This window comes from Sus scrofa, chromosome 12 (assembly GCF_000003025.6).
Source record: "Sus scrofa isolate TJ Tabasco breed Duroc chromosome 12, Sscrofa11.1, whole genome shotgun sequence".
NCBI classification, from domain to species: domain Eukaryota; kingdom Metazoa; phylum Chordata; class Mammalia; order Artiodactyla; family Suidae; genus Sus; species Sus scrofa.
This window is the reverse complement of record NC_010454.4, coordinates 50,644,783-50,670,478: the sequence shown is the minus strand read 5'-3', so window position 1 is coordinate 50,670,478 and position 25,696 is coordinate 50,644,783. Positions and strand designations below refer to the sequence as shown.

At 45.5% G+C, this 25,696-nt stretch overlaps 3 protein-coding genes across 5 annotated transcripts in view; all 3 read left to right on the top strand.

Moving 5' to 3' along the window:
- The window catches only part of FBXO39 (F-box protein 39), an 87,927-nt gene that overhangs the window by 53,363 nt on the left and 8,868 nt on the right, over positions 1–25,696 (top strand). The gene's annotated exons all lie outside the window — the stretch shown is intronic.
- The window catches only part of C12H17orf100 (chromosome 12 C17orf100 homolog), an 83,986-nt gene extending 58,290 nt beyond the window's left edge, over positions 1–25,696 (top strand). Inside the window, exons 4-10 of the mRNA XM_021067715.1 lie at positions 1,672–10,928; positions 14,150–14,285; positions 14,840–14,896; positions 15,191–16,819; positions 23,010–23,351; positions 25,313–25,385; positions 25,542–25,696. The gene's annotated coding sequence lies outside the window, so the exon portion shown is untranslated. The remainder of the gene's footprint in view (positions 1–1,671; positions 10,929–14,149; positions 14,286–14,839; positions 14,897–15,190; positions 16,820–23,009; positions 23,352–25,312; positions 25,386–25,541) is intronic.
- Positions 10,672–25,696, top strand: XAF1 (XIAP associated factor 1). 2 transcript variants are annotated; one of them, XM_013981239.2, is made up of 8 exons: positions 10,829–10,928; positions 14,150–14,285; positions 14,840–14,896; positions 15,191–15,386; positions 16,734–16,819; positions 23,010–23,351; positions 25,313–25,385; positions 25,542–25,696. In XM_013981239.2, exons 1-7 carry the CDS (start codon positions 10,897–10,899, stop codon positions 25,367–25,369), a joined length of 906 nt encoding a protein of 301 aa, XP_013836693.2. In that variant the 5' UTR covers positions 10,829–10,896; the 3' UTR covers positions 25,370–25,385; positions 25,542–25,696. The 2 variants fall into 2 exon arrangements, with proteins under 2 accessions (XP_013836694.1, XP_013836693.2); XM_013981240.2 differs by lacking the exon at positions 14,150–14,285 and having other exon boundaries at positions 10,672–10,928.

Below are 25,696 nucleotides of genomic sequence, written 5' to 3'. Positions count from 1 at the left end.
GTTTTATATGTTTGATATAATACTATATTTTGCTCAAGAATACAAACAGAAATAGTGAAAGTATAAAGACAGAGGGGTAGATAAACGCCAAATTCCATCTGGTTTTAACCTGATGGGAAGGGTGCCTGCGACTACAGAGGAAAATCCAACTGTATCATTTGAACTGAGTATGGATACAGAGACGTTTATCATTTTTTCCTTTAGAGTTTTTAACATATTCCAAATATGGCAGAATAAATGTTTATAACAATCTTAAAGAAGCCTATGTACATTTAACACTAGAAAGGCATTCCTGAGGCTCCAGGTATAAGATAAATGAAAAAAATTTTTCAGACAAAATAAGGATAACTAATGTCCAACTTAATGGAAATGTGGTGCCCAAAGGACATCTTTTTTTCTGGCGTGGGTAGTAGTGGGATATTTAGAGCAGCACAGGGATGAGAAAGGACTGGGTGTTTTTAAGTTTGGCATCTTCTTATCACTATGTATGTAAACGATGTCTCAGTGAAAACAGGAACTTTGATCCCTTTTCCAAATTGATGCTGGGTCCAAAGTTTTGTGCCACGAAATAGTAATAGTGACCTCGACTGGCAAATCTGAAAACACAGATTCCCTGAGTGAGGATTCAAAATTTCCACTTTGCTCTAATTATTCAGTTCCCTTCTTGCTGGATGGCAAGTCCTTTTTTTTTCCCCCTTCTTCTTTTTCAGATACTTCTATCAATAGAAAAGATGAAGATATTTGTTGGCAGGAGTGTCTTCCCATTAGTAAAATATGTACATTTTTATGGCATGTTGCATTTCATTGTTAAAGATGCCATATAGAGTTCTTTTCCTTTGAGTTTAGATACTTTTTAAAGTAAAAAAATAAATAAATAAAGTAAAGTTGTTCAGAATCCCTACATTGCTGACTGTCAGGTGAATGAGGACTGGAAAAGAAGGTCAGTGGAGGAAAAAGCTAGACTGCGGTAGCGTAAAGAGAGAATGGGAGTGAGTGATGCATGGAAGCAAGCAAGATGAGACTTCTCTTCACAGAAGTTTGTGTTCTTAAAAAGTGAGGCATACTTGAAAATCTAGAGTTTCCCAAGAGGTTTTTTGGTTTTTGTTTTTTGTTTTTTGTTTTTGCTTTTTGTCTTTTTAGGGCCTCACCTGTGGTGTATGGAGGGTCCCAGGCTAGGGGTTGAATCTGAGCTGTAGCTGCTCGTCTACACCACAGCCACAGCAACGCTAGACCTGAGCCATGTCTGCAACCTACACCACAGCTCATGGGCAATGCCAGATCCTTAACCCGCTGAGCTAGGCCAGGGATCAAACTTGTGTCGTCATGGATGCCAGTCAAATTCGTTTCTGCGGAGCCACGATGGGAACTCCTCTAAGGAGTTTTTAATTTGTTTATTTTGCTTTTATAATGAAAGAGAAATGCATGCTTTTATAAGCTAGGTGGGAGGCTTCAAGAGGCAATAGAGAGTGAAAAATGAAAAAAAAAAGAAGAAGAAATAGAAATGCTATGGAGAAAAGCTATTGAGAGTTGAATTGCCTTTGATGAAAGGAAGGACCTGCTCTGAGTTGTTAATTTGTTCTTTTGTGAATTAGGATTTAGGATTTTTTTTCTTTATTTTCCTTTTCTTTCTTTCTTTCTTTCTTTCTTTTTTTTTTTTTTTTTTGTCATTAGAAACAGTATCATAATGAAAAGTCTTCAAAAGAACTGACATTAATATGCTCAGAAAGATTTTTTGAAAGAAACTTTCTGGAAGAAGAAAATATGAAAACAGACTATTCAAAGAACAAAGAAGCACTTTTGGAAATTAAAATGTAGTAGCAGAAATTTTAAAAAAATTCAATAGAAATCTTGGAAGGTAAAGGTGAGAAAACCTCTTGAACAATAAAGCAAAAAGAAAAACAGAAGGGAAAAGTAGGAAAGAAAGTATAACAAAAGTAGACTACTGGTTCAGGAGATCCAACATTAAATAACAGGAGTTCTAGAAAGAGAAGCTAGATAAAGTGAGAGGGGAAGAAATAAGCAAAGAAATAATTTAATAAAAATTTCCAGAACTAAAGGTCATTAGTTTTCTGAGCCTTCCAAGTGCAAGAAAAGTCAAAATACTGACAAAAGTGGCATTTAATGTGAAGTTTTAGAGCATTGGAAACAAGAAGAAGAGCCTGTGGATTTCCAAAGAGGAAAAATACAGCATATTTCATAAAAAATCAAGAGCCAGAATGGATTTAAACTCAACAACAACACTGGAAGTTAGAAGACAATGGAGAAATGCCCTTACCTTTCTGAGGGAAAGTGCTTTTCAGCAGAGAATTCTATATTCTGAGGAATAAAAAAAATTTTTTTTAATTAAGGAAAACACCTAACTGAAGGCACTGAAGAGAAAAAATATACTGCCCAACACTTGGAAGAATGCTGACATTAGTTACCATTTGGGACAAGGGCACTAAGCAAGTTTCTATTTTTACAGCTTTTAGTCTAAGGGCAGGCCACCTAAAGCTTCCTAGAAAATCCTCATTCTTTCTGGCCTGAAGGAACAGAGAACAACCACAGCAGCTGGAAAGTGTTGGGGGTATTGCAGAAAGAACAGTGTCAGGGAGATGAGTTAGTTCTGCACATAAACTCTTCTCAAATCCCTGGATGACCCTAAATCACACATAATGAGGCACATTTAGACAATCTAGCTACATATAAAAATTCGAACAGAGATTTGATATTCAGAGTCTTCATTTGGGAGTTCCTGTCATGGCTCAGTGGTTAACCAAACCGACTAGGATCCATAAGGATGTGGCTTAGATCCCCGGCCCCACTCAGTGGGGTAAGGATCTGGCGTTGCCATGAGCTGTGGTGCACGTCGCAGACGAGGCTCAGATCCCGCATTGCTGTGGCTGTGGCTTAAGCCATCAGCTACAGCTCCTATTCGACCCCTAGCCTGGGACCCTCCACTTGCTGCAGGTGTGGCCCTGAAAAGATAAAAGACAAAAAAAGTCTTCATTTGCATCCAATCAGTTAATTGCCTGCTTACAAAATAACTCAGTGCTTTTCAGAGGACTTTAACAGAACCCAGAATCTCTATAGCATAGTAGTCACAATTCCAAGACTCAATCCCAAATAGCCTGACAAGCAAAGAAACAGATAAAGAGGGACTCATTCTCGAAAAATACAATCAATAGAACCCAATTCCAAAATGACCCATATGTAGGAAAGGATTTTAAAATAGCTATTGTAATCATGCTCAAAATCATGAAGAAAAATATGTTTCTGATAAGTAAATAGGAAATCTCAGCAGATAAAACTGTAAAAATAAATAGAAATTCTAAAATTAAAAAATACAGTATCTGAAATTGCAAATTAACAGCAGATAGAAGATGATAGAAGAGTCTGTGAACTTGAGGCTAGATCACTAGAAATTAACCAATCTGAAGAACAGAGAAAAAAAATTTTCAAAAAGAACAGAACCTCGAGTACTTGTGGAGAAATGTCAAGCTGTCTAACATACACTTAGAGTTATAGAAGAAGAGAGAAATGGCAGGGCAGAAAAACTATTTGCCAAAAATAACTGAAAATTTCCAAGATTTGGCAAAAGGCATAAATTTAAAGATACAAGATGCTGGAGTTCCCGTCATGGCGCAGTGGTTAACAAATCCGACTAGAACCATGAGGTTGCTGGTTCAATCCCTGGCCTTGCTCAGTGGGTTAAGGATCTGGTGTTGCCGTCCGTGAGCTGTGGTGTAGGTTGCAGATGCAGCTTGGGTCCCGCATTGCTGTGGCTCTGGCATAGGCCAGCGGCTACAGGTCTGATTCGACCCCTAGCCTGGGAACTTCCATATGCCGCGGGAGCGGCCCCAGAAAAGGCAAAAAAAAAAAAAAAAAAAAAAAAAAAAAAGATACAAGAAGCTTAGCAAATCTCAAGAAAACTCTACCTAGGCAAATCATGGCTGAAAACCAAAAATAAAGAGAAGCTCTTGACATCAGCTGAGAAAAATGGCAGATTACAGGGAAGCAACAATTCAAATGGCCATGGACTTTTCATCAGATACTCTGGAGAGCCGGCAACGTTTTTAATGTAGTGAAAGAAAAAAGAATCTGTCAACCCAGAATTCTATATGCAATGAAAAGCTCCTTCAAGGAGTTCCCATTGTGGCTCAGTGGATTAAGGATGCAATGCAGTCTCTGTGAGGATGTGGGTTTGATTCCCAGCCTTGCTCAGTGGGTGAAGGATGTGGCGTTGCTGCAAGTCACCGTATAGGTTGCAGATGTGGCTCAGATCCAGTATTGCCATGACTGTGGTGTAGGTGTGCAGCTGCAGCTCTGATTCGACCCCTAACCTGGGAACTTTGATATGCTGCAGGTGTAGCTGTTAAACAAAGAAGAAGAAGGAGTTCCCGTCGTGGCGCAGTGGTTAACAAATCCGACTAGACCATGAGGTTGCGGGTTCAATCCCTGGCCTTGCTCAGTGGGTTAAGGATCTGGCATTGCCATGAGCTGTGGTGTAGGTTGCAGACTCTGCTCAGATCCTGCATTGCTGTGGCTCCGGTATAGGCTGGCGGCTACAGCTCCAATTCGACCCCTTGCCTGGGAACCTCCATATGTCATGGGAGCAGCTCAAGAAAAGGCAAAAAGACAAAAAAAAAAAAAAGAAGAAGAAGCAAAGAAAAGAAAGAAAAGATCTTTGAAGAATTGAGACAAGGGGTTCCCATCATGGTGCAGCGGAAATGAATCCTACTAGGAACCATGAGGTTTCAGGTTCGATCCCTGGCCTCGTTCAGTAGGTTAAGGATCCGGTGTTGCCATGAGCTATGGGGTAGGTCACAGATGAGGCTTGGATCTGGGGTTGCTGTGGCTGTGGTATACGCTGGCGGCTACAGCTCCGATTGGACCCCTAGCCTAGGAACCTCCATGTACCGCTGGTGCAGCCCTAAAAAGACAAGAAAGAAAGAAAGCTGCTAATCCTTCTTTAAAATGAGTGGCTGCTGGAGTTCCCGTCGTGGCGCAGTGGTTAACGAATCCGACTAGGAACCATGAGGTTGCGGGTTCGGTCCCTGCCCTTGCTCAGTGGGTTAACGATCCGGCGTTGCCGTGAGCTGTGGTGTAGGTCGCAGACGCGGCTCGGATCCCGCGTTGCTGTGGCTCTGGCGTAGGCCGGTGGCTACAGCTCCGATTAGACCCCTAGCCTGGGAACCTCCATATGCCGCGGGAGCGGCCCAAGAAATAGCAACAACAACAACAAAAGACAAAAGACAAAAAATAAAATAAAATAAAATAAAATAAAATGAGTGGCTGTTCATCACTCATGCTGTGCCTCTTCATGACATGTGCGCAGTCAGCCTTTTCTGAGAGTAAAACATGCTCAGGGTCTAAATTTTTTCTCTTTCATTTTTCCCACCCAAAAAGTGACAATGAAAGATTTAATGTACATGGTCGTTTGTCCTGTGTCACATGAGATTTGGCAGCACCTAAGATGGCCATGACCGAGGTCTGGGAAATCACCTGTGAGAGGGAGGAAGACCAGAACACTGACCCTGAAATGTCCCTTTGGAGCACTGGAGCAGTGACCATTGGGGTCAAAGAGCGGTGCTGGGATTGCTGATTGAATGGGGATGGGGTGGGGGAAGAAGGTGAGGAGACGCTTTGAGCAGGAAAAGAGCTGAAAATGTGGAAACAGACCCCTGAAGGAAGGGGAGGGAAAGCTCTTGGGACCACAGTTGCAGAATGCCATGGAGCTGCTGTTTCTTGCCCATGAGTTTAATGACGAGGTTCCTCTCCTCTGGATGCCAACTAAGCAGGAGGCGGCAGGGCATCCCCGGACTTTGCAGCCCAGCCAGGCTTGGAGTCTGCCCCAAGCGCAATCATAGATATTCCCAGGCTTGAATTTCGTCCAGAGACTAGTCATTTGATGCAATTGCCTGTGGTCTGAAAAACAAACTCCCACCCAAACATATTGTACTTGGGGAGACTGCAATCTCAGTGATCATGTCTCCAGGGACTCAGGCCCACTCTGACCACAGGATCTTCTGCAGGCATGGCCCACGAAGTGTGCGCAATTCCACCATGTAATTTTTGTCTGGGAAGTGAAATACCTCTGTCCTTACATCACTTTCCTTAGCTTTGCGATCCCTTGAAAGAATATAGCCTGACTGAGATCCCTTCTCAAAGCCAGCTCTGGAAATCACCTTTTAATATTCTCTCCTGTCGTCCATGACCTTGCACAGCTTTCACACACAATTTCTCATTTTATCCTCAAAACAGTGCCTGGAGATATGTATTATTATTCCTGCTTCCTGGACCAGCCCAGAGTTTCTGCTTCCCCTTCCCCCTCCTCCCAGTGAAAGGTAACATTGGGCAGCGCAGCCAAATCACGTCTGAGGGATTGGTTCCCAGTGACAACCCTTACCCCCCTCCCCTGACCCACAGGCCTGACACAAAAGGGGTTGCCGGAAACGCCTGACAGCTGCCAAGCGGGTAGCCACAGTGTCCTGGAGAGGAATCCTGAGCTCACAACAGAGCATTTCACATCTAGCTTTTTTTTTTTTTTTAATGGGGTTGGGGTTGGGGAGGGGTTGGTGACCAGCCAAAGACGGGTGGCAGCATGATGAAATCATGCAAGCCCACAGCACTGATTCATGTCACGTGGGAATGGGGACAGCTTTTGTGCCAACGAGAATGTGCCTGGTTACACACTCCAGCTAAAAATAGTAATGGCTCAGGAGCAGGCATGGTGGTCAAAAAGAAATTTTCTTTCATCTGTGATACTCTGTTTTTAAAGAAAATATATTTCTACATTAGTTGTAGAATTATAAGTTATCTTTAAAATTCAAAAGGAAATGGCCTCTGCTGCTGCTTGGAGAGCCCTGGGTTTCTGGAGTGGGGTGGAGTGGAGTGAGGGTCAGAAGAGATTTCTTCTGCCCTAATTAGCTCACGCCCGCATCCTTCACACTGGTTCAGCTCAGCCAGCTTTTGACAGCCCACTGGTGATCAGCCCAATGCTTCATGGCTTTCAAAGCACACGCATGTGGTCCCTCTGGCAGAAGGAGCCTGACAAAAGAGATGATCAGTCTCAAATCACCTATACCCCTGGTTGGGTGAGGACGAATTGGGATGACAGACAAGCAGAGACAGAACGAGAATCAGAGGCAGAGGAGGTAGGTCCTGTATCAGTGATAACATCAGAGTTGGCCTTGAAGAACTGGTGGAATTTTGCTATGTGAGGAAGGTAGGGTGCAGGGGTTGTGCTGTCCGGAAAGAGGAAACCTCTTGGAAGACAATTAAAATGTAGATGGAAAAATTCATGGTCATTTCCAATTCCACTGCCACGGCCCCCTGGCCCTGATTCCTGTCCTCTAAGACATCTCACCTGTGCAGCCCTCTTTGACTGGCTCCCCTCCATCCTGGGGGAATATCAGCAGGAGGCAATGTGCGTGAAGGCTCAGGTTTTTTTCCAGTATTGTTGAGATTCTCAAAACTGTCCAATGATAGACAGGAGTAGGAAGCAAAGGTCAGAAGGATTATAGAATTTGAAGGGAATCAGGAACCTAACTCAGGTCCCACACCCCCAGCCCATCACCACCAGCTGTCAAATAAGGCAAATGGTGTCTGGCGTAGTAGGTACATAGACCCCAGAGTGAGATCGACCTGGTTTAAATCCCAGCTCTGACATTCACTGTGTGACCCTGAGCAAAGTACTTAACCTCTCTGTGCCTCCATTTCTATAGGTGCAAAATGGGGTTAATAATTCTTACACCAGAGCCGTTAGACAGATTAAAAATGATCTGACGTGGGAGTTCCCTGATGGTTCAGTGGGTTAAGGACCTGGCATTGTCATGCTGTGGCTTGAGTTCAGTCCCTGGCCCCGGAACTTCCACATGCTGCAGGCATGGCCAAAAAGGAAAAAAAAAAAAAAAAAAAAAAAAGATCTTACCTATAAAATGCTTAGCATAATGCCTGGAACACAGAAAATGTTTAAGCATTCATTCGCTGGGTTACCCTCTATCACTGATTTTTATTACCACTCACTGTCTCTCATTTGGTACCAGAATTTTAGAGTCTGGCAGTTGGCTGGAGACTGTTTTCCTTAATCCCATTGTCCTCCTCAGAAAAGCTGCCCTCACTCCATTTGCAGACTTCACAAGAATGCTGTGCCATCGCTCAGTAGGGTGCTTTGACTCTTTCTGGGGTCTGGGAGAGCTCTGCCGACCCCAGGGGATGCAGACTAGAGTAGGACTATTGAGGGGGTGGGAGGGTATGTAAGCAGCCTCCACAGCGTGTCCCCGTATCCTTGAAGAATATCCTGTCTGGCAGGGCATCCCCCTTCTCTTCCTGTGTGCTAGCCTGGGCTGGCCCAGTTCAAGAGCTTGTTTGCATCTTGGCTTGGATGGGCTTTCTTTCAAGCTCACCCACAGAGGGACATGAGAGCTGAGTGCTCACTGCATCCTAGACCTTCTTGGCCTCGCTCCCGGGATCCGGTCCCTTCTAACCCTGACAGGTTCATCCCAGGACAGGGTAATGACCAGGAGGAAGCTCAGAGCCTCCCGGTACTTCCACTCACAGATCCTGGCTCTTGCCTCTGCAGCATCCCAGCCCCATCTTTCTTCCATGAGCGCCAGGGGTCAGTCCCCACTCTTCTGGAGTCTTACGTGAAACACATTTGCCCCGTCCTCTTACTGCTCAGATGGGAGGGAAGGCCAGGGGCCAGGGCTCGAGTCACAGCACTGGGCCTGGAACTCAGAACCAGCCTTTTCCTCCTCCACTGGTGACTTCCAGCTTCTTTCCATGCTAGAGTCGCCTGAGACTTTTCAAAAACTCCCAAGCCCCAGCCACGTGCCACACCAGGGAAGTCATACTGGGCAGGCTTCAGTGGTTTTTGCTCAGTTCCTCAAGTGATTCCAATGTGTAAACAGGTTTGGAAACTGAAGTCTTCACATCCCCAAGAACCCTGATAAACGGCCCCACCCAGGCTAAGTGCCTTGACTAAGGATTACCCATCATACCTCAGTAGTCCTCTCTGGATTTCTGACCTTCTAAACATCAGGAGGGACTTACTCAAGTATTAGTGAAAAACTGCCACATATTGTTCAGCTATTGTGAAGTTATGTAGACAGATCCCTAAAGTTTCAATAAATTAATATTCTTAGACAAATATGCAAAACCACAATCAAAATTCTCCAATAACACACTAATATCTTAGTTGTGCTTATAAACAATAAAGATGAGTATTGAAACTAATTAAAGATGGGTTTGATTTTTTTCCCCTCTTTTGGCCTCCCCAAGGCATATGGAGTTCCCAAGATAGGGATCAGATCCAAGTCTTGCAGCAATGCCAGATGCTTTAACCCACTGTGCTGGATCGGGGATCGAACCTGCATCCTGGTGCTATGGAGACGCTGCCAATCCCATTTTGCCACAGCAGGGTTTTTTATGAATAAAATTCTGGAAAACAGAAATATACATTAAATCCCCTTAAAATGTAACATGAAATATACAAAACAAAATGTTTCTTATGGAGCTACAATTGTTTCCAGAAATTTTTTGGTGGCATGAAGAAGTTCCTGGACCAGGGACTGAACCTGCGCCACAGTAGCCTCCCAAAACAGAAGTGGCAACACCAGATCGTAACCTGCTGAGCCACAAGGGAACTCCAGTTTTCCATTTTTTTCTATTCCCACTGAGCATTTAGATACACCGTTTTATCGTTTTTATTTATCTAGCAGTTGCACCCTGCTTCTTCCTGTGAAAAGAATACAAGTAGACAAACAACTGTTGTATATTAATTTGATTCAATTATGCATACATAATTTTTGCAGAACTTAATTTCTTTGAATCTCAAATTTGGGGGTTAGTCCAGTCATTTATACGTGGGTTGTTGACTTCTTTCAAGTGTCCGCTGAAAGTATTGGTTCTTCCTCGGGAAAAAGCATATACTGAGATGAAAGCAGTTTTGCACAGTTTCTGGGGGCACCTGGACCCCCCCAAATCCCCCAGGTCCCCAGTTCAGTCCATAAAACAAACAAACAAAAAATGAGGAAACAGAAGCCCAGAAGGCTAAAGTGATTCGAGCTGCCAGCTACACTCTCAGGATTCAAACTCCCATGTCCAATCCTCTGGCCATTCTGGGAGGGAGAAGCCTAGGGCCTCTTTACCCGTGTTCAAAGTCTGAACCTGCTGCCTGTTGGCTGGCGATGTGCGTGTGTTCACATCACCCCTCAGTGCATCGGTTTCTGGGTCTGAAGACTTCCCCACTGGCCTGTCCCCTTGTTGGCATTATAGTCATGTTTGCTGTAGTTATTTGCAAGGGGGGAAAGTAGCACTCAGGGACAGGCAGTTGTCTTTGGTCTCCAAGCTGCTACATGATGTGGCTCCAAAGCTGCTGTCCTGGCGCCACCTTCCTGCATTCCCAGTTCCTCCCTGATCTGACCGGCACAAGGATAGCATGCAGGGAAGTCCAGGAGCTGCTCTCAGAAAGCAGCCTTCAAGTTCAACACGGCGAGCCAACTCTCTCCTGCAGAGGAAGGACCAGCGAGAGGACCAGGAGGGAGGGAGAGGTCAGCTTTGTTGGAAGGTGATGGAGAGACCTGGATGCAGTGAGACCAGCCTGGGCGAGGGGAGGAGCGGCTGCCCAGGGGAGGCCTGGCCTCTGGGCACCACCCAAGGGGTCACAGAAACAGCTGGTAGCAGCAGCACAGGCCAAGGAGGGTAGCAGGGGCTGGCTGGGCTGGCTGGGCTGGCCGTGCTACAGAGGGGCTTCCTGGGAGTGTTCAGCCAACGAGTACCTTGGAGCAGCCCTGGGCTGAGAATTCTGAAGCCCCTCCCTTCCTGGGCTGTGGGCCAGATGGCCGGAACACTTTCAGTTTTATTTCTCTGTCTGCGAGAACTGAAACCCAAGAGAGAGACTCCAGAGACCAGAACATGGAAGAAGTCTTCCGGGCGTGCAGGAACTGGTAAGAAGTTGCTTTCCCTAGCGGACAACCTGAGGCTAGCTGATGAGAGGGGCAGACAGGATAAGGCTGTTTCTGAAGTAAGGAGAGAAGGGTCCGTGTGCTCAGGAGGGACGGGGTGGGCCCTGGGGTGGGAAGGATTAAACCCAATAGATGTTAGATGATGAGAGATGGTTCAGCTTGGCTAACATCCCTGAACCCTGCCCCACCCGGATCCTCAGATGTTTTATTTTACTTTATTATTACTATTATTATTTTTTGTCTTTTTAGGGCTGCACCAGCAGTGTATGGAGCTTCCCAGGCTAGGGGTCAAATTGGAGCTGTAGCTGCCAGCCTACATACACCACAGCGCCCGGCAGGGCCAGATACTTAACCCGCTGAGCAAGGCCAGGGATTGAACCTGCATCCTCATGGATGCTAGTCAGATTCGTTTCCACTGAGTCACAACGGGAACTCCCCCATCCTCAGATATTTTAGACTTCTTGGCCAACAGCCAAGCTAACTGTCTCTGCTGGGCTACTCCTGCTTGTCAGACCTTCAGTGCTAATTTGGGGTTCTGGTCATATGCTCCTCAGTCTTTGAAAGAAAGGGACTCACAGAGATTGTCTGAGACCATTCCCAGCCTCACCTTGAGGAAACTGTGGGAACATGGAGATCAGTCTTGTGGTCACCAAGGGGGAGGGGGATGGACTGGGACGGACTGGGGTTTGGGGTTAGTAGATGGAATCTATTACATTTAGAATGGATCAGCAAAGAGGTCCTGCGGTATAGCACAGGGAACTATATCCAATCACTAGTGACACAACGTGATAATATGAGAAAAAGAATGTATATATGTATAACTGGGTCACTTTGCTGTACAGCAGAAATTGATAGAACATTGTAAATCAACTATAATAATTTTTTTAAAAAAAGGGAACTATGGGGCAAGGTGAGGGGACAGAGCAGGGGTCCTGGACCATACCTCTAACTCAGGGGGGACCCAGCCCCTTGAAGCATCTGACTCCAAGCTCCCTACTTGGAGTGGGAACTGGGGTGGAGGGGTCCCTTCCAGGGAGCTTTCTCCAGCAGATCCTCCTGGCTCTTGATGTCTGAACCAGCTCAGGAAGATGAGCTGAGGCCCAAGGCAGGGAGAGCCAAGGGGCAAAGGGGCCAGGCCCAGCCAAGGGGCAAGAATAGAGGAATGGAAGCAGCCTTTGTGCTGCCTGCCTGGGCCTGTGCAGAAGCCAAGAGCTTGCCTTTACCAAGAGGGGTGAGGCCCTGGCTCCTCCCCTCCGGCCACATCCCACGTGTCTGGGGCATGGGTGGGCAACTCCCATCATCCTTTGGGCCTTTGGGGCTGTGTCCTTTCTCCCAAGCTGCCACAAGCAACAGCTGGTTGAAATGCAGGGAGGCATTTCTTGGTGATGAGGAGTATTAAGAAACACTCTGCCCAGAAACTGGGAGGCTCAGAAGCTTGCATTCTTTGGTTTCTCCAAGAAGGGTCTCAGAATCAAGCCTGGAGGCGAGGGACAGGTGGACAGCCTCTCGCTCTCGGGGACGTGGGAAGCTCTCCCTATGGGGATTCTGAAAGTTGGCCTTGCCTTGGCAGGGAGTATGGGCATGGCAGGCCTGTATTTCCAACCAGCAGTGGGCCAAGCAGGAGAACCTTGGAAAACAGACAAAATATTTGAAAGAATATGATATTATTTCATTTTTAAAGGTATAATTGACATAAACTGTATTTATGGTACATTTTTAAAGTGTACCATTTGACATGTTTGACATACATATACACCCATCAAACCATCACCCTGTCGACAGGAATGCAATTTATTTTTTTTAATTTTTTTATTACTCAATGAATTTATTACATTTATAGTTGTACAATGATCATTACACTCCAATTATATAGGATTTCCATCCCACAACCCCAGTGCATCCCCCCACCCCCCAAACTGTCTCCTTTGGTAACCAGAAGTTTTTCAAAGTCTGTGAGTCAGTATCTGTTCAGGAATGCAATTAACTTTCAAGAAGAAAAAAGAGGCATTTTATTCAAGCCCAGGAAGCAGATTCTCAGAAAGCTCTGAAAACAGTTCTGCCTGTTAGGAGTTGAAGGCACAGTCCTATGTATATATTTGAGACAAAGGATCGCACATCAAGATGACATACTGATATTTTACATGAAGTTCACCAAGGATATGTCCCGGTAAGCCGGGAACAAAGCTCAGTTTGTATGAGCAGTGATGACCCCCTACAGAGCTGGGACAGAACACCGTTGTTTTGAGAAGTTACATTGCTAGCATTAGAAGAAAGAAGAAAACTTGATTTCATGGCTGAGCAGGCCCTCCCCTCTTCAAGGCGTTCTGGTTAATGTGGGATACAGATGCACGCTGCACATCGGGCAGGGAGGAGGCCCCAACACACACACACGGAATTTTATGTTTCCTTTTGTTCCCGTCCTGCTTTAAAATAGAAATTTTTTTTTATAATTTTTTTTATTTTCCCACTGTACAGCAAGGGGGTCAGGTTATCCTTACATGTATACACTACATTTTTTCCCCCACTCTTTCTTCTGTTGCAACATGAGTATCTAGACAAAGTTCTCAATGCTATTCAGCAGGATCTCCTTGTAAATCTATTCTAAGTTGTGTCTGATAAGCCCAAGCTCCCGACCCCTCCCACTCCCTCCCCCTCCCATCAGGCAGCTACAAGTCTCTTCTCCAAGTCCATGATTTTCTTTTCTGAGGAGATGTTCATTTGTGGTGGATATTAGATTCCAGTTATAAGTGATATCATATGGTATTTGTCTCTGTCTTTCTGGCTCATTTCACTCAGTATGAGATTCTCTAGTTCCATCCATGTTGCTGCAAATGGCATTATGTCATTCTTTTTTATGGCTGAGTAGTTAAAATAGAAATTTTAATTCATCAATCACAATCAAGATAATGAAGCTATTCGTTACTCCCAAAGTTTCCTCAGGCCCCTTTTTGATCTCTGTCTCCTGCCCCTCGTTGCCCACCCCCTCTCGCCCTGCGCAGTAGTAAGAGCATCGTTATACTTATCTTAGGATTTTGCATTCTTCTGATTTGGGACCAAATGGGGAAGGGGGAAGGTGATATCATCATCATATTTTCAGTGCTTGGGGCCTCAAAAGACTTAATTCAGCAGCCCTGGGTATGAAATAAGGCTCCATGCTTAATTCCATGGAATAAATCTGTTTTTCTTCTCTCTTGGTCCTGTAGCAAAAGAAGTGTGGCCTCTGGCCATTTGGCCCTCCATGAGGCCCACTGCCAGCTGTTCCTGGTCCTCTGCCAGGAGTGCAAGGGGCCAGTCCTTCAGACAGAGATGGAAGAGCACTGCCAGGGTGGGCACAAGCAGGTGAGAAGGCAGGAGCCAGGAACAGGTGGGGGCACAGGGCAGAGTCAGAGCCCAGTCCTCACTGCAGCATATCTCTTGGCTGTGGCTTCCGGGGCACATCACTTGGCCCCTGTGCTCAGCCCTCGCTGCAAAGTGAAAAGGGTAGTTAATTCTGCCTTTCTCCTACTGAACAGAGTCTACCTGGGTCTTCCCATTCCTGATCCTTTCCCTCCAGGTGTATGGGTTCAGGCGAGGCCAGAGGTCCCTGTTTCAGGAAAGGTAGAATGTTCTTTTGAGATGTGTCAAGAGGGGAAGCAGGAAAGGAGAGCTCTAGAAGGCAGTCATGGCCAAGGTCAACCAAAGGCTGACCTTTCTCTCCTGCTGTTTCTGGAGATCCTCAAGCTCAGGCATCTGTTTCAACCCAGAGGGTCCCCCAGCACTCCTTGAACCCAGGACTGGTGCTGCAAGGAGACAGGGAAGCTGATTGCTGTGCCCAGGTGCTCACAGACTCACGCCTGCCACTCGGAGCCAAGGCCCCGTGCTGGGCGGTACTCAGCTTCTCCCTCTGTGTTCAGGTGGGGTGCGCGATGTGTCAGCAGAGCCTGCCGAGGCACTTGCTGGAGATTCACGAGGTAAGTTGTGATTGCATCTTTACCACCAGGCCCCAGAGAAGGAGGAGAGGGGCCAGTGATGAAGATCCCTCCAGCTCTCCCTTCTTGCCCAAGCAGGCCAGGGAAATAAAAGGGAACCAGCCCATCCCAGAGACACGGGGCCTCCCACCCCCAGATGCTGGTCAGAAGGCCTTGCTGAGTTCGATGAGCCCGAGAAAGCTGGTTTTAGTCCCCCAGAGAAATAACCCCATGTCTCCAACACGACTGCCGTGGCTGCAGGCCAGTGACCGTGCCGTCCTGCCTGTCTCTCCACAGACCAAGGAATGCCCAGAGCGCCCGGTCAAGTGCCAGTTCTGTGAGCTGGCCGTGCGCCTCAACAAGCTGGAGATCCATGAGCACCACTGTGGCAGGCAGACAGAGCTCTGCGCAGACTGCGGCCAGCACATCATGCTCCGCGTGCTGGCCCAGCACCGAGATGTGTGTTGGGCTGAGCAGACCCTGCTCTGGAGAGGTGAGCTGGAAGGCAAGGATTGTCAGCTCTCAGCAGGACGGATGAGTGTGTGATGATAGATTCACAGTTTCACATCCGTCTGGCTGTTCTAGTTCCAGGCGCTAGAGTGGCTTCTTTTTTTGGGGGGGGGCTCACTCAGGGCATATGGAGGTTCCCAGGCTGGGGGTCGAATCAGAGCTGTAGCCGCTAGCCTATACCACAGCCACAGGAACCAGATCTGAGCCGGGTCTGTGACCTACACCGCAGCTCGCAGCAACGCTGGATCCTTAACCCACTGAGCGAGGCCAGGGATCAAAGCTGCATCCTCATGGATACTAGTTGGATTCGTTTCTGCTGAGCCATGACGGGAACTCCTAGGGCAGCCTTCTTGTATGTGTTCTGTGGTCTTCAAGTGACTAGTCCAGGGAGACCAAGAGGCCAGGACATGGGAACCTGGGACCCATACACATGAGCGCAGAGGCAATGGGGCCCTACAAAATGGGAGACGTCCTGTGTGCTCCTCCAGCACAGTTCCAGCCTGGCAGAGACCCACCTGCATCCTCTTCCAGGTGAGAAACTTGCATATAGAATGGACGGAGCTCGCTAGAGCAGAAACCAGACAGGACACTCAAGTTCCCTGAGCTTTTTCCACCATGAGCAGCAGACTGAAGGGAACTAGCTGTAACTCCTGACCCTTGGGCCTAAGAGTTATCCACCCAGTTCTCTGGACGCTCTTCACATGGTGTGTTTACACAGAACACGAGCCAGCTGTGTGACAGATCTCTTCACCGCTTGTTTTAGTCACACAGTAACACGTGGAAAGAACCTAAAATCCCTTGGACTGTTAAGTCTCTCCTGGTAAACAATGTCATCAAAATTGGCAAATGAAGAAACGGAATGCTTGAGATTCGTGATCATTTCCAGTACAATGGGGCTTCAACACAGCCAACAAACACAACTGCATCAACACCGCACAGCTTCAACGAGGCTACACAGATAATGTGCAACAACTGTTTGGCTGAGCACAGAACTCAGAGACGGTGAAATGCAAGCGCAATCAGATTGGACAGGACTGGCGTTGCAGTAACGGATCCCTCCGCCTCCCGAGACACGGTCCCGCTCCAGGAAAACGTCTCTTCGTCAGGGCTGTGTGCTGCCCCGAGTGCACTTTTGCAGCTTGAAGGAAACGATGGGGTGATTCCACCAAGGGCTGCTCATGTGGCCAAGGATGCTGGCAGTGCAGGACACTCACGGCAGGCCGAGGACAGTTTATCCTCAGGACTGCAGGTCATGTGGGCAGTTGTGAGACAGTTGGGCTAGCCATTGTCAAGGGCGATCATTTGTGGTGGTGGTGTTGTGCTTTTTCAGGGAAGAAAATTCCAGCTCCTGAAAGCAACATCTGCTGTCATTATTGCAAACACATGATCCCAGGAAATAAGTATTTCCACCACCTGGTGAGTAGAAATTAGTCATTTTCTAATGGTGCCAATAGCTAGTCTGTATTCAAAAAACTGTGATATCAAAGGTAGATCCTGGGTTCCGTTTTACACAGCATGGAAATTAGAGGTTCTCCTAGTTTTGCTTTGTTCAGTAAGCGATGTTGAGAATTGCTTTAGGCTGAAGTAGTATATGTGATTGGTGTCCAGTTGTTGCAGCCCTTCAGGGAGCCTCCCTGACCGGTCCACCTATCCCTGACCAGCTCCGAATGTCTGCAGCCTTCAGGCCTTTTGTTCCTCGGTGGGACCTGCCTTATTATTTTCTGTCTCTATTAGACTGTGAGCTCCCTTGCAAAAGTGGAGGACTTGCTCTATCCTCCCACAGTGAAGCTGATATTAGGGCTGGGTACCAAAAGATACCTCTGTAGAGATGTTGTGATGTGATGTGATTGATGGATTGATAAACTTTGCCTGGGAATATTCCAGACTCCTCCCTCCACTGCCCTAAGCACCTTTTAGGGTCTTAGCCTTGCCAGGTTGCTCCCCTCTTTCACAAGGTGGAGCATTTTCTTTCTAGGGAAACCCACCAAAGCTTCTTTCCAAAAAACTTGCCTCCTTCTCTGTGTTTATCCTTTCTTTACCCTTCAATTCAGAGAACTATGACTATCAGAACTAAAGAGACCGGAGAGATGATCTAGCCCTTTTTGCTTATTGTGAAATTTACCACTAGTGACATTTGGTACATTCACCGTGTTGTGCCACCATCACCACTTCCAGAACATTCCAGAACACTCCAAAACATCACCAGTTCCAGAACATTTTCACCACCCCAAAAAGAAGCCCCCTACTCAGTAAGCAGTCACTCCCTACTCCTCCCTCTTTGCAGCTCAGGGCAACCTCTGATGCTCTCTGTCTCTGTAGATTTGCTTCTCCTGGACACTATATGGATGAATCATATAATACGTGGTCTTATGTGATTGGCTCCTTTCTCTTAGCATAATGTTTTCAAGGTGAATCTATGTTGTAGCATGTGTCACTATTTTATTCCTCTTATGGATTTTTTTGGTCGTATGATGCTTTGTTTACCTGTTCATCTGTAGATAGACATTTTGGGCCTTTCCACCTTTCAGCTCCCTGCTTTTTGAAGTGTGGTCTGTGGACCAGTGGCATAAACATCGCCCTGGGGCTCCTTAGAAATGCAGAATTTCAGGCCCACCCCCTAGAAAGGCTAAATCAGAATGTGCAGCTTCACAAGATCCCTTGAGTTTCAGGTTTGAGAAGCAGAGCCCCCAGCCAAGTGATTCTCAGTCTTAGCTGCGCATTGAAATCACCTATGCATTTGCTTTCCTTACTGATGCTTGTTCTGGTACGCATCAGTGAATGGACCATCCCTGAACGGACCATCAGTGAATGGTCCATGACTTTTGTTTGAATCAGAAGATGCTCAGTGAGCAACAAAACAAGAGTGAAGCTGATTATTCCCCTCAAAATGTCCAGACTGGCAACCAAGGACGCCTACGCTCTTACCTAGGACACTCCTAGACATGGAACTGGATTTGTGGTCAGAAACCCTGCATTTTAGTTCTGCTTTGCCAATCACTGGCTGTGTAACTTCCCTGAGCCTCTTTTCTTCCTTTGAGGAAGAGAGGGATAATGATCTGTCTGTTCTTCATGAGAGGAGAACGTCCATAACCACTCACACCAGAGGTACCTCCTTCTGGGCGAGCATCCATACGCACACATGCTGCTTCCCACTTGTGAACCACGGAGAGGCTTCCTATGTTCCCATCTAAAGGGGACATTGCTCCATGGCTCCAACTCTCCCCCGTCTCTCCCACAACTCAGAGAGGGGAAGTGAAAAAGAGAATCTCAACCTGTTCAGTCCAGTATGTTCTAACATTGGTTATGACAAGTTTTTAAAGGGGTGATTTCACAAATATATTGATGGTGTCATCTTTGACCCTGCATGGAAAGTTTTTCTTCTCTCTATTTCTATCTATTGTTCTCTTTCCCTCTTCTAATTTTATTTATGTATTTATTTATTTATATTTTAGGGTATATGGAGGTTCCCAGGCTAGGGGTTGAATCCGGCCTATGCCACAGCCACAGCAACACCAGATCTGAGCCTCGTCTACGACCTACACCACAGCTCCTGACAACGCCAGATCCTTGACCCACTGAGCAAGGCCAGGGATGGAACTGGCGTCCTCATGGATACTAGTTGGGTTCTGTTAACCGCTGAGCCACGAGGGGAACCCCATCTTTCCCTCTTTTTAAATTTGCAAATAGGGACTGAAGTCTTTTACACCAGGTGTTTTTTTTTGGGGGGTTCTTGGTCTTTCACTTTATATTAGCATGGCCCCCCAAGACAGAAAAAGAGCAAAAAAAAATACTTCTCTTAATCTCATTTTCTGCCAGCTGCCACCTTCTTTCTTCCTCTTTGTAGCAAAATGTTTGAACAAGCCGTCTATACTCATTGCATCCATTTCTTCTCTCATTCTAAAACCTACTCCAGCCTGGCTTTTGTGTCCCCTCCCCCTGACAAAACTGCTCTTGTCAAAATCAACAATGACCTTCAGCTGCTAAAACCTGGTCGGTTCTCAGTTCTCAATTTATGAGGAGCAGTTAATACCAGTATTCATCACTTCCTCTTCTCCACCTCATGATGCGATTCACTCCTTCAGTTCACTCTCTCTTGACTACCAGAATACCATGCTTTCCCGGTGTTCAATTACCTCACTAGTCCCTCCTCTTCTTGCTCCCCAGTCTCTTATTTTGGGGGGTCCTAGAGTTCAGTCTGTGTATTCTCCCCCACCCCCCCTTTTTTTTTTTTTTTTTTTTTTTGCATTTTAGGGCTGCGCTTGCCGGCATACAGAGGTTCCCAGGCTAGGGGTCTAATCGGAGCTGCAGCTGTCAGCCTACACCACAACCACAGCAGTACAGGATCCAGGCCGCATCTGCAACCTGCACCACAGCTCACAGCAACACTGGATCCTTAACCACTGATCGAGGCCAGGGATCAAACCTGCCTTCTCATGGATCCTAGTCGGGCTTGTTAACTGCTGAGCCACAAAGGGAACTCTCTGTGTATTCGTCTTTACCTATCCTCACTTCCTCAATAATTTCATCCAATCTTATGATTTTTAAAAGTGTCTTATATAGGCAGACACTCCCATATTTGTATCTTTTTTTTTTTTTTTTTTGTCTTTTTTGCTATTTTTTTGGGCCGCTCCCGCGGCATATGGAGGTTCCCGGGCTAGGGGTCGAATCGGAGCTGTAGCCACTGGCCTACGCCAGAGCCACAGCAACGAAGGATCCAAGCTGCGTCTGCAACCTACACCACAGCTCATGGCAACGCAGGATCTTTAACCCACTGAGCAAGGGCAGGGATCAAACCCGCAACCTCATGGTTCCTAGTCGGATTCGTTAACCACTGCGCCACAACGGGAACTCCCATATTTGTATCTTATTCCAAACTTTACTCCCAAACTCCATACTCAATATCACTGCCTACTCAGCATCTTCACTGGAATGTTTCATAAAAAACCTGTTTAAAATTGTCTCCCAATTTTATCACATTCACTATCCTCCTTAGCGTCTCTATTCTTTTCCATAACATTTATCAACTTCTAACATATTATCTAATTTGCTTATTTATCATAGTCTTTGTTAATCACCTTCTACCACCCCAGTTAAAATATAAACCCCACTGCTCCCCTTCATGCTAACTGCTCTCCAGACACAAATATTCTACTTTTTAATTCTCTGGGCCATTTCTTCTAGTATTTAGTTGCATGTTTTAAAGCACCTTCTTATATTGCTCTTCCTTTTTTTCAATTTTATATATTATCTATTAATTCACAAGGAATTTAGGGATATGGATTTCCCTTACACCACCTATATCATACACACCTCTCCAAGTTTCTTTCTTCCATCCTTCCACTTTATTGAGATCACCCATTCTGGTCAAATCAGTGTTAAATTTGGTTAAATTCAATGTTATGTTATTAATAAGATAATGTTATTAATGTTAAATATTATAAATGGCTATGCCACCCAAACTGTTTATATTCACTTTCTTCTACAACTTTTTGTTCTTCCTGGAGTTAATAGTTGCTTCAGTTTTTCATTTGCGGAGTTCCTGTCATGGCTCAGTGGTAAACGAATCCCACTAGGAACTATGAGGTCTCGGGTTTGATCCCTGGTCTTGATCAGTGGGTTAAGGATCCTGTGTTGCTGTGGCTGTGGTGTAGGCCAGCAGCTGTAGCTCCTATTGGACCCCGAGCCTGGGAACCTCCAAATGCCATGGGTGCAGCCCTAAAAAAAAAAAAAAAAAAAAAAAAAAAAAGACAAAAAAAATTTCATGTGTTTCCCTTTCTAGACACCTATCACTCTATCATCTCTAAAACTTTCTGCCAGGTCTGAGCATTTCCCCCTAAGCACAAACACATCAGGTAGCCCATCCATTTCATTCGGAGGTCTCTTTCTCCTCAGGCCTGATGAGTAACTGTCATTCTGGGAGTTTCTTCTACTCCCTCCAGGGTCGAAGTTCTCTTTCTTGGTTTACTCTTTCTTTGGTAGAGCATATCTTTGAGTAGTTTCTTGAGAAATAAAGCACAGAAGGCTAATTTTTTAGACCGTATACATCAGATGATAGCTTGGATGACTATAGAGTCTATCCACCATCTTAATTTTTTATGGTATTACCAAAATTCTCAAGCAAATACAAAAGTGGGGTGCCATTATAATGAACCCCTATGTATTTATCACCTAGATATATCAGTAATCAAAAGTTTTCAACATTTGCTTCATCTATCCTTTTTTTAGAATTCTTTCTTTTTTATTTTGTTTTATTTTATTTTTTGCTTTTTAGGGCCACACCTGCGGCATACGGAAGTTCCCAGGCCAGGAATCAAATCGGAGCTACAGCTGCTGGCCTACACCACAGCCACAGCAACACAGGATCCAAGCTGCATCTGCAACCCATACCACAGCTCACGGCAATGCTGGATTCCTTAGTGCACTGAGTAAGGCCAGGGATCGAACCTGCATCCTTATGAATACTAGTCAGGTTCATTACCACTGAGCCACAAAGGGAACTCGCTGATCTGCTGTTTTCAAGCCCATCCATTGAGGTTCAGTGTTGGTATTTTTCATTTCTAGAAGTTCTGTTTATCTCTTTTTCAAATTTACCTATTCTTTTTTCCCATAGGATCATATTCTTTTCTCTTTTTGAAATCATTTTTAATTAATTTATTTTACAGTTTCGCTTGTATAGTTCTGTGAGCTGAACTTCTTGGAGACTAATCCTGCTGTGTTCTTTCTGACTCTTACTCAAAGTAGACTGCGTCCTGTGTGTATATTTGAATCATGAGTCTCATATTTGGTGAGACTCTGTGAGAATCCTATAGGATCTAGTTTGGGATTATGTACCCTCCAGAGGTATTTTGTGACTGTTTCTGCCACACATCTCAATTTTTTTTTTTTTTTTTTGTCTTTTTTGTCTTTTGTCTTATTATGGCAGCACCCATATGGAGGTTCCCAGGCTAGGGATCCAATCAGAGCTGTAGCCTCCGGCCTGCACCACAGCTCACGGCAACACCGGATCCTTAACCCACTGAGCAAGGCCAGGGATCAAACCTGCAACCTCAGTTCCTAGTCGGATTCGTTTCCGATGCACCAAGACCAGAACGTCATACATCTCAGTTTTACGTTAAGCCTTCTGCCTGGGTATTCCCAGACCATGAGGCTTATGTAAATCTGAACCCCCAATACAAGAATGGCATGAGTCTCTGAAATTGAGTTTTCAAGACTGTCAGTTTTGTGTCCCCAGGCTCAATTTCTAGTCCCTTCCTTTTCCAATTAGCCAGTGCTTTTCTCTTAGCCACCATAGTTTAGCCTTCAAGGTTTCTTATTCCCATTCCACACCCTGTGTGGGTGGGACTTTTCTCTCATCCAAGCTCTTAGTAAGGAGACTGACCCAGCATCTCCTCCCAGAGGTCAACACGTGTACTTAACAGGCCAGATCTTCATTCCTAGAACATGGAGCTTGTTTCCTTGCAAAGTCAGCTTCATGAATGTTGTCATATTTTATCCAGCATTTCTAAATGTTCACAGTGGGAAATTATCAGGTTATCTTGCCTATTGTATTGTTCACCCATTGAAGCTGAAGTCATTTTTTAACTTGAGATATGACTCAAAATTGCAGGGTAGATGCTGTCCAGTCTCAGATTCTGTGAAATATTTTCCAACTGGGAAACTAGAAATTCCTCCTTCATCCCTTTCAAGTGAGGCTGCTGAAGATCAAATTTACATAGCAGAGAAAGATGTTCGTCCAAAGATGAAAAATATAAATGGATTTCCCCTTCCTTCGGAAAAGTCAACAAGGCAAGCACCAAGAGGCACAAACAAAACCACAGATCTGCCTTTGAAGTCTGATGGCAAGCTCAGGGCGTCCTCTCCTGCAGAAGATGATGCAGCCTATGACATCCTGAGGGGGTGTTCTCAGTGTGGCATCCTCCTTCCCCTGCCAACCCTAAACCAACATCAGGTACCAGCCTCTGTCCTCTCCTTACTCAGCTGTGAGCCACGTAAAGAAATCCAAGACCTGCAGAATGTCCATAGACATCCCTACCTGCCCTTCCTCTGTGTGTCCCAGTAGCACCTGTCACCTGGTTCTGTGTGTGCATCATCTCCCTCCTCTGAAGGCAGAGCCAGAGCTTTCATCTCTCTATCTTCTGTTCCCAGCCCAAGGACTGACAACAGCAAATGCCCCCAAACTGAGGAGTCAGCGAATGAAGAGGCCGTCCCGTGTAGGGCATCTCCCATGGTCTAGATAAGGCAGCTGAGGCTCAGAGATCAGAACCTTGGTCAAGATCCTCAGTCAGATGTTATCTCGCCTCCAGCAGATCAGGATGTGTAGCCTCAGTAGCCTTATTTTTACACCCTAGATTATTTTCCAATAATAGGAGTCAGCATTAGAGGTAGTTAACCATTATGTGCTAGTTACAATGCAGAGTTCTTTACAAATGGTTAATCATTATAAATAACAGGCAGGTATTTCACCCCTCTCTAACTGATAACAAAACTAGACAGAAAGGTCGAGTAGCCTCCCCAGGATTATATAAGGCACAATCCAGCCTCCTAGAATACTTGTGTATGTAGTTCCAAAGCTTATGCTCTTAAGCCCCAAACAGGATGCCTCACTTAAAAAAAAAAAAACAAAAAAAAAAAACTTCCATTATTTGATGTTTTTTGAAACAGGAAAGTACTAGATACTAGATTTTGCTGTAACCAGTTGACATGATACCATGCAAGCAAATATAAAGCTAATCCTCCCCCACTCCCCGCAACTCTCCGCCCCTCCCCGCCCCTCCCCGGTCCCTGAGATACCAGTGTCAACATCCTGGTCCTTCCAGAGCTTCCCTCTGCTCACACAAACCTGAACAAGCCTCTACTGAGGTTAGATTGCTTCTTTCTCCTCATATATCATCTTCCTGTACTCATCATTCTGCCATTGGCCTTTTCCACTTAATATATGGTGCACATTCCATACAAAAAAAGCAGACCTAAATCTTATTTTTTTCTAACTTCCTTAGGCATCTCTCTATGAACATAAGCACATAATTTTACAAAGCAGGGTGAAATTCACCCTTGTTGGGGGTGTTATTGGTGCCATATTCCCCTGTCTCCTGCACCTTGTAGTTTCCTTCCATATTTCCCTCCATCCTTATACAACAGGGTTGCCCAACTGAGCAAATAAATATTCATTACTCGCAACAAAAATGACTACAAAGGAGTTCCCACTGTGTCTCAGCGGTAACAAACCTGACTAGTATCCATGATGACGCGGGTTCCATCCCTGTCCCTGTCCAGTGGGTTGAGGATCTGGTATTGCGGTGAGCTGAGGTGTAGGTCACAAATGCAGCTCGGATTTGGCATTGCTGTGGCTGTGGCATAAGCTGGCAGCTACAGCTCTGATTCGACCCCTAGCCTGGGAACTTCCATATGCCACAGGTACAGCCCTAAAAAGACAAAAGACAAAAAAAAAAAAAAAGACTGTAAAATAATTGCATGGGGCATACTTACACTAAAAAAAATTAATTTCTCTGAAATTAAAATTTAAGTGGGCACCCTGGGTTTTACCTGGCAACTCTACACACACAGTCCAATTATACACATTTCTTTGCATCTTAATGTTATAATCCATCAATACCCAAGAACATCCTTCCTAGTCAAATGATCCGGGTTTTTTTAATGGCCCCATAAGAGTCTACGTAGGTGTCCTCTAGTCTGTTCATCCACCACCCTGATGAGGACAGGCCTCTATGAAACATTATCCCAAGCCTCCTAGAGACCCCACCTGGCTCACTGGGCCCTACGTCCAGCTACACCATCTATAGCTCAGGGTTCTTGCTCCAGTAACGGGCTACCAAAACTCAGAGATATCTCAGGAACTAACACTTCCCACTTTAAACACACTGAACTTTTTTTATATATGCATTTTTCTAGGGGAAATGCTGGCAGCTAGCTTCATCCAAAGGAAAACAAGTGAGAAGTTCCAGCTAGATTTGGAAAAGAAAAGGTACTGCAGATTTAGAGGAGTTTGTTTTGATACTGGTTTTCCTGCTTACTTTCTGTGCTAGTCTTTGCTTGTGGAAAGAGATGAGTTTTATTCACTGGGTTTCTTACTTGCAGAATAAAAGTTTGAGATTTTAACTATTTTCCTCCTTTTGAACAGAGATGTTGGTTTGCCCAAGAGCTACAGATAAACCAGGAGAAAAACAGGCTCCAGTTCTTCCTGAGATTTCCAATCAAGCATCTAGGCCCCACACAGCCTGGACACCCAGGGGAACCCAGCTTTGTCCCTGAAGAATAAAAAGGCCCTCCTGGGAA

Bases quoted from the DNA above. Each gene is read 5' to 3' on its own strand.
- XAF1 (XM_013981239.2), top strand. From the start codon at position 10,897: ATGGAAGAAGTCTTCCGGGCGTGCAGGAACTG. The intron at 14,897-15,190 runs GTAAGTTGTGAT...GTCTCTCCACAG, and splicing joins ACTTGCTGGAGATTCACGAG to ACCAAGGAATGCCCAGAGCG. The intron at 16,820-23,009 runs GTGAGTAGAAAT...TCAAAATTGCAG, and splicing joins ATAAGTATTTCCACCACCTG to GGTAGATGCTGTCCAGTCTC.